Consider the following 7817-nt stretch of genomic DNA (forward strand, 5'->3'; position numbering starts at 1 on the left):
TCTCCTAACTTTGGAAACTTTGAACAGTTTAAATCGTGGTGTCCTTTCTCATTCTGGTGCTATGCTAAAGCTTCATTCTTTTTCCCTTTCTTTAAATTGTCTTTATGGAGATACATAAAACCAGCAACATTTTACCCCACCAACCCAGCCAGGGTGGTAAAAAGAGAAGCCAGGAACTTGTTTTCCTTTCACTGGCAACATTAAATCCTTAGTGGATCAAAGGATTTGCTATTTCAGCATTGTCTGGGAGACAACCCATTAAAAAGGGAAGTTCTGAAAAACTAATGTCAGAAACTGATAAATAGGACAACTCCAAGAATTTCGGGAGGTCAGATTTCTGAGTAATGCATGAATTAAAGAAAGAATACACAGAAAGAATACATAATTAAAATGGAATCCTTTTAATTATGTGGTATCGGTAAATTAGTTGCAAGACATATCTGGACTACCTTCAAAGAGTCCTTTACATGAAGTAATGATGCTTTGGTCAAAAGTTGGTTGAGAATTTGATATGGATCTTTCTCATGAATTTTTTAGCATTACATATTGCTATATATGTACATATTTACAAATAATGTTTTTGAGCCTTTTTCAACTCAATATGTTATTTTCCTGCTTATGTTCTGTAATATTATAAAATAGTATTTTAATATTTAACCATATGGCTACATGTATCCCTTATCTCCACTCACTTAAACCACTATATAAAATTCCACCGCATAATTTATTTACCCATTCTCTTCTTCAAGGAAATTTAGGTTACTGCCATTTTTCCAAACAGCCATAATTCACATTCATACATGTATTTTTGTCCCCATGTGCAAAGTTTCCCTAGAGAGGTAGGCTTCAAAAGTTTTATCACATCCAATAAAAATATTTTGAACATATACCCAAAATGTATCAATATGGTATCTGTTATTAAGTATATACATAAATTATTATACCAAATTAATAACTAATTTTAAAATATATTAAAAGAATGAGCAAAGTAAAAACCCCAATATTTTACAAGTATTTTTATTTACTGGTGGTACAAAAATTGGAAGTAAATCTTTGTGACCTTGGGTTAGACAGTGGTTTCCTGGATATGAAGTCAGAAGGACAAGCAACAAAAGAAAAAAATAGTAACTTGGGCTTCATCATATGGAAAGCTTTTTTACTACCAATGAAATCATCAAGAAAGTAAAGCACCCATAGAATGAGAGAAAATATTTGCAATTCATATATTTGATGAGAGATTCTGAATGTATAACACAAGAGTAAAAACACAAATAACCCAATTTTTAAATGGGACTCTTTCTTTTAATATATAATTTATTGTCAAGTTAGCTAACACACAATGTATACAGTGTGCTCTTGTTTGGGGGCAGAGATCCCAGTGATTCGTCGCTTACATAGAACACCCAGTGCTCATCCCAACAAGCACCCTCCTCAGTGCCCATTACCCATTTCCCCTCTCCCCTGCCCTAAATGGGACATTTTTAGAGAGATGTTTCTCCAAGGAAAATATACAAACAGCCTAAAAACAGAGGAGGAGATGCTCAGCATCATTAATTATGAGGGCAATGCAAATCAAAACCACAGAGATACCATTTCACACTCACTAGGCTCTAGCCAAAAACAAAAACAAAAGCAACAAAAAAGGCAATCACAAGTGTTGGTGAGGATGTGGACAAGTCGGAATCCTTCAGCAGTGCTGGTGGAAATGTAAAATGACAACATGAGGCAGACACTTTGAAAAACTGTTCCTCAAAATGTTATACAGAGAGTGACCATATGACCCAGCCATTTCACTCCTAGGGGTCTACCTAGGACCTAGGGTCCTGCTGACCGGTGTCACATTCTGTGTTCTATGTTAAGCACCTGTCAAACTACATCAAATCCAATGCCCAGGGACTTTAGCACCTGAGCTTAATTCAGAGAAATGTTCTCCCAGTACCTAGAATTTGACCGACATTACTTGTTGCCACAAAGCTGATGAAATTCGGCCATATGTTTTAGGAATGTACAGGTTAAATTGTTCTCTACAGTACTTAGGTATACAATCTCATTACTTCCCATCCTTTAAATTGGATAACCTGCTGAAAGCTTTCACTCACCTATCTGGTGGGAAAAATCAGCTGGTCTTATTTGGGCCAGCACCCTCCTCTCCTGTGTAGGACAAGAGCATCAGCGTCTTCTGCAGCCCGGAACATTTAAGGATGGGATCTAATCATCTGTCTACACTGTCACCATCTATATGGTCCTTTGAAGGCAAACAACTCAACTGGCTCCATGTGTAGCTGAGGCATAGGGGACTTTGCAGAACCCGGAAGCCTTGGAACCTAGCAGCAAGTCCTGTGGGTGCTGCCCTCCTATCTGTTTTCTAGTGGGGTGCCAGTCACCATCACTCGAGGACCTGCAGACCTGAAGGGAGCTCCCCCAAAACTGTCTCTGGTTGTTGCTGAACTGGCCCACTTCTTCCTCTCCACTCCTTGGAGCCTGTCCCTGCTCAGGCTCTAAGAGGTAAAGGACAGGAAATGGCCTTCCATCCCCACCCCCCAAAAAGAAGCCCCCGATGGAGACTGTCTGTTAGGGTACCAGGCAACTTCTGCTTTTCACGCTGACCAGTATTTGATGCTTCTTCATGGACTATTTACATGGGCTTCACTGCTTTAGCTCTAAAGCTTCTGAGCAAGGAACACAAAGACACGCTGCCTTCCTGAAGGGGGTGCTCGGCACCTATTTCAATCCATACTAACAGCCTAACATACCATTAAAATAGTTTCTAGTGGGGCACCCGGGGGACTCAGTCCATTAAGCGTCTGACTCTTGATTTCAGCTCAGGTCATAATCTCACAGTTGTAACATCAAGCCCCAAGTTGGGGCTGCTTGGGATGCTCTCTCTCCCTCTCTCTCTGCCCCTCCCCCACTCATGTCATTCCCCCTCCCCAAAATAAATAAATAAACTTAAGAAAAGAAATGGTACCTAGTTACAAAGTACTTAGAACAGCTGTGGGGAGAGAATTGTGGTAAATTCTCTGGGGTGTGTTTTCATGAGCAGGTGAACAAGGACCAAACTAGGGTCGCTTCTTTCTGCCTTTATAGTCTAGAAATCTGGGGCGCCTGGGTGGCGCAGTCGGTTAAGTGTCCGACTTCAGCCAGGTCACGATCTCGCGGTCCGGGAGTTCGAGCCCCGCGTCAGGCTCTGGGCTGATGGCTCGGAGCCTGGAGCCTGTTTCCGATTCTGTGTCTCCCTCTCTCTCTGCCCCTCCCCCGTTCATGCTCTGTCTCTCTCTGTCCCAAAAATAAATAAAAAACATTGAAAAAAAAATTAAAAAAAAAAAAAGATAAAAAAATATATATATATAGTCTAGAAATCTGTAAACATCTTAAACTCCTTCCAAAAGAGAGCATAGCCCAAGTTCAGGTGCACAAACTATGACCCAAAGCCAAGTATCCCATAGTCCAGTCACAAGACAGATGGTTTTCTGTTTCAGATTTATAAATAGTTTCGATGACAGCTTCAACATCACAATGGATGGAAAAGTGTATGTGAACGTCACCAGTCACAATGCCAGCGAATATCAGTTTTTTCCTTTGGGCGTGTAAGTACCGGTCACTGTGCTCTAAAGTTCAACGGTTTCGAGTCTTCTTCTTTAAACAATACATCAAAGCTATTAAAACCAGGAATGTTTACCTATGTTACTCTTTCTCTTTATAGAAAAAGCTTTACGCTAAGCCCAACACAACAGACTCCACCACAGTGTAAGAATGATTTTCAATCATCCAACCTGGAATTCGGTAGTGCCTATACCTATGTAATCAGAAGGAAGGTCAGTAACTCATTCTGTTGTTATCAGAACTCGTACGCAAACACTTAGGTCATGCTAATGATTTAACTGGGGTAATATTAGTGTCTGTATTTTAAATGGGCTTAGAATTCATTCAGTTCTCCACTGATCCTTTAACTTAGCATTGACTTAAGTTCACTGTCATTTTTAGAATAAAAATAAACAGACCGATTAAGTCTAAAAGTTCATGCTGGCTAGTATTTGCTGCTGCTTCATAATCTATTTACATGGACTTACGAACTTTTAGTCCAAAGAGATGGCAACATTTTAAAGAAACCCGACTTCCAACGTGCTCTCTGATTTAAGAGAAAAACACCAGTGAACAGATTTTCAAATCTCCCCAAGGCTGTTTCATCACGAGCATAAAATGCACTGTTGCATATTTACGTTTAAAATGTGTACTTCCTTGACAAATCATCTGACGTGATCCTAGAAGTCCAGACTCCATTTGCCTGTTTGAGCAATTTTTATTTTAGAAGCAATCTCCATTTTAATTTCTTCTCACTTTTTGCCTTACTGGTTTAGAGTGACGGCTGTGCTGAATTGCACATGTTTGAAGATATTGCACCCAACACAGTTAACATGGCTCTGCAGATCCCACAGTATTTCCTGATCACCTGCGGTGAAGTGGTTTTCTCTGTCACGGGATTGGAGTTCTCATATTCTCAGGTCTCTTGGTCACTGTTTCTACCACCCCTCCCCCAGGCTCCTGCCTTCAAAAAATGCTGCTGGGACTTAATTTACATAAGCTCTCCGTTCATAGTTCAGAAAATGCGAGAAAGCATTATGGTAAATTCCACCAAACAAGGCTTTTGAGATGACCAAGTTGTCGAATAGTATTATGACTCTGTTTAGCTTCTTGGGGGTGTATATCATATGATGCTGAATTCCCATATCATATACTAGAGATTTAGAGTCCTACGTGGGAAGAACTGTATTAATGACCGTGACCAGGGTCATGATAGGCAGCGAATTCTATACTCTGAAACAACTAAGATGTCAGCTGTTCCTACTGGCGTTCACTTCCAAGTCCGTGTCTTTGTGATCATTAAGGCTCAGTTGCGATCTCTTCATAGCTACCAGTAGACACACTGATTAAGGCCTAGCTTTTATTTATTTATTTTTTTAATGTCTGTTTATTTATGAGAGAGAGAGACAGAGTGTGAGCAGGGGAGGGGCAGAGAGAGAGAGGGAGATACAGAATCTGAAGCAGGCTCCCGGCTCTGAGCTGTCAGTACAGAGCCCGACACGGGGCCCAGATTCACAGGACTACAAGATCATGACCTGAGCCAAAGTTGGATGCCTGACCGAATGAGCTCCCCAGGCACCCCAATGTGCATTTTTAAAAATATTTATTTACTTTTTAGAGGGGGAATGGGCAAAGGGAAAGGGAAACGGAATCCCAAGTAGGCTCTGTGCTGTCCACGCAGGGCCCCACATGGGGCTCGATCCCACGAACCGTGGGATCATGACCTGAGCTGAAACCAAGAGCTGGACGCTCAACTGACTGAGCCACCCAGGCGACCCCTCAGTGTGCATTTTTAGGGTGAACTGCCTAATTAAAGAATCAGTAAGTTGTGTTCTCCAGCTCTGTGGTTGCAGCTTAGATCGGGATTCACTTTGTTTTGTTTCCTCAGGCCCCCTCCAACATGAAGTCGGTGCTTCAGGCGGGATGGCTGTTGACAGTGGCTGTCGGCAACATCATTGTGCTTATTGTAGCAGGAGCAGGCCAGTTCAGCGAACAGGTACAGAGTGGACAAAGAGATCGTACGAGCCTCTGTCTTATGTGTCACTGGTCGTCATGATGACTCTAATGATTGGGTAATGATTGGATAAAACCAGACAGAGAGGGTGATGAGCAAACAGTCTTTTGGCCAAACGTGTGCTGATTCTCCATATTTACCCTCGGTGTTGCACAGTTGGAAAGTGACAACCAAAATAACTAGGTTGGGTTAACATACCTACATCCTAGTGTGGCTTACTGCCAAAGGAAAGATCTTTCCTAGCTTCTGTGAATGCAGCTTAATGGCCCCAAGCCAGACATATTTTCCAGAAAGCTTCGTAATATCTAAAGGTGGAGCCATTCTAAAGGCGATTGTAATTTTTCCAGCTAACATAAAACGAGGGCTTTTCTGATACTGAAACCGTTCCCTTCCACACTTCGGCATCTGTACCTCATAAGGGGGTCGTCCCTTACCCTGTCTGTTTCTTTACTTCTCTCTCTGGTCCCATCAGAGCATACGCTAATGCTGTGTGCTCATAACCTCAAGATACTGCCGAAAGATAACGTGGGGGTCTTAACTTAGAACAATTCAGCACATTATTTTTCCCTCAAGGGTACTGTGTGGTGTTCTCTGGGCCCCCATCCTTCTAGGGGCCAGCTATGTCTCTTAACGCGGGTTTTTCAGAAATTTTCTCTCATCTCCCCAAACTCTAGATTTTTGCACTCCAGCTGCTGCTAAAAAAATGTTATCTTTATACCTGGGCACTCAAGCAAAGCAGGCCATTCTGTATCTATGGTAACAGCTGCCAATTGTCCATAACGATTTAATCACAAAGCACCTCTTACCTAGACATAGCAAGAAAATGTGCTCCCGATGCGTACCTTACCATAACCTATATCGTCTCTGTTGTTTTTTTTCTTGCTCCAACTCCAATTCCTTTAAAGTGGGCTGAGTACATTCTGTTTGCGGCCTTGCTTCTGGTTGTCTGCGTGATATTTGCCATCATGGCCCGTTTCTATACTTACATCAATCCAGCGGAGATCGAGGCTCAGTTTGATGATGATGACAAGAAAAAGAGCCTGGAAAATACCTATTCCACGGTGACTCCCGTCTCACAGACGCAGATGTAAATGTCAGGAAGCAAGTGGAGGATGGACTGGGTCCGGAACATGCCCTGGCTTCTGTCCCCTGGTGGCAGGACACTCTGATGGGGAAGACTTCAGAATTGCGAACCAAGAAAGCTCTTTTCTAAAAGCTGCCAGTGGTGAACCTAAAAGTCTGGAAGAAGTCTTTTTTTTTTTTCTTTTTTTAAAGAAAAGTCATATTTAAAGCATGCACACATACACACATACATACACTTCTACAACCATGAGTCTATATCCTGCCTTTAACTCCTTTTCTACCACATGAATGAAGTTATTTTGGACTAAACTTTTTGAAAGGGTGGCAAAGTTCCATATTGTTTGCATTCCAGCACTCTTTGAAAACACTGTTCGATGCGGCAGGAGCCAATGTGAAAAAGTGAATTTACAGGCTTTAGAATGGTATATAATAAGCACCGGCTAGTATTAACTGATAACTTTACCTTTTGTTTTTTGTTTTGTTTTTTCCATTCCCTACCTCTTTAAATTTTGTGTGACTCAAAAGACCACTCAGGTAAAGGCCAGTAATGACTTTTGGAGTTTCAGGAATGTATGAAATACCTTCCTGTTCTTAAGAGCAAGTGTCTGTGTGTTCTGGGGGTAGGATAAGAAATCCTTAACATGGGTCCTGATTCTAAAAGTCATGTACACTCAATAAAGTGTCATCAGAGGTTGATAAAAGTATGAACAAAAGCAATGCCCACGTACAATAAATTCCAGGAACATGAAATACAAGGTTTATTTCTTCCCAGTCCTATTTTTCCCAGGGATATAGAGGTTTCTACGTGCATATTTATGTGCCATCTTGTTTTTCTTGATACTCATAAGCATTTTTCTGCTGGAACAAAAATTCTTGTAGAGCGTTATAAAGACTTCGTGCTTGATTCATCCTGTAAGTATTTATCTCAGGTTATCAGACCCAGAAAATTCTGCTTTGTCACTCCTACAAAAACAAACTTGTGTACAGCTCTGAATGTTGGAACTTGCCCCTGTAATGGATTAGGAGGAAGGGCCTGGGCCAGGCTTCCAAGATGCTTCGTGCACAAGCTCATCATTGCACAACGGACACTGAAGGAAGGGGAGGCTCAAAAACCCAGAGTGAGAAACAATGTGACTCT

At 41.6% G+C, this 7817-nt stretch overlaps 1 protein-coding gene across 1 annotated transcript in view; it reads left to right on the top strand.

The window, feature by feature from the left end:
• The window catches only part of SLC15A1 (solute carrier family 15 member 1), a 57335-nt gene extending 49752 nt beyond the window's left edge, over window positions 1–7583 (top strand). The window contains exons 19-23 of the mRNA XM_086709126.1: window positions 3480–3587; window positions 3704–3815; window positions 4359–4502; window positions 5471–5578; window positions 6502–7583. Of these exons, the coding sequence (XP_086565252.1) occupies window positions 3480–3587; window positions 3704–3815; window positions 4359–4502; window positions 5471–5578; window positions 6502–6687 (658 nt within the window). The 3' untranslated portion in view covers window positions 6688–7583. The remainder of the gene's footprint in view (window positions 1–3479; window positions 3588–3703; window positions 3816–4358; window positions 4503–5470; window positions 5579–6501) is intronic.
• The last annotated feature ends 234 nt before the right edge of the window (window positions 7584–7817 follow it).

Source organism: Puma concolor, chromosome A1 (assembly GCF_028749965.1).
Source record: "Puma concolor isolate L17-30 chromosome A1, mPumCon1.1.hap2, whole genome shotgun sequence".
Classification (NCBI taxonomy): domain Eukaryota; kingdom Metazoa; phylum Chordata; class Mammalia; order Carnivora; family Felidae; genus Puma; species Puma concolor.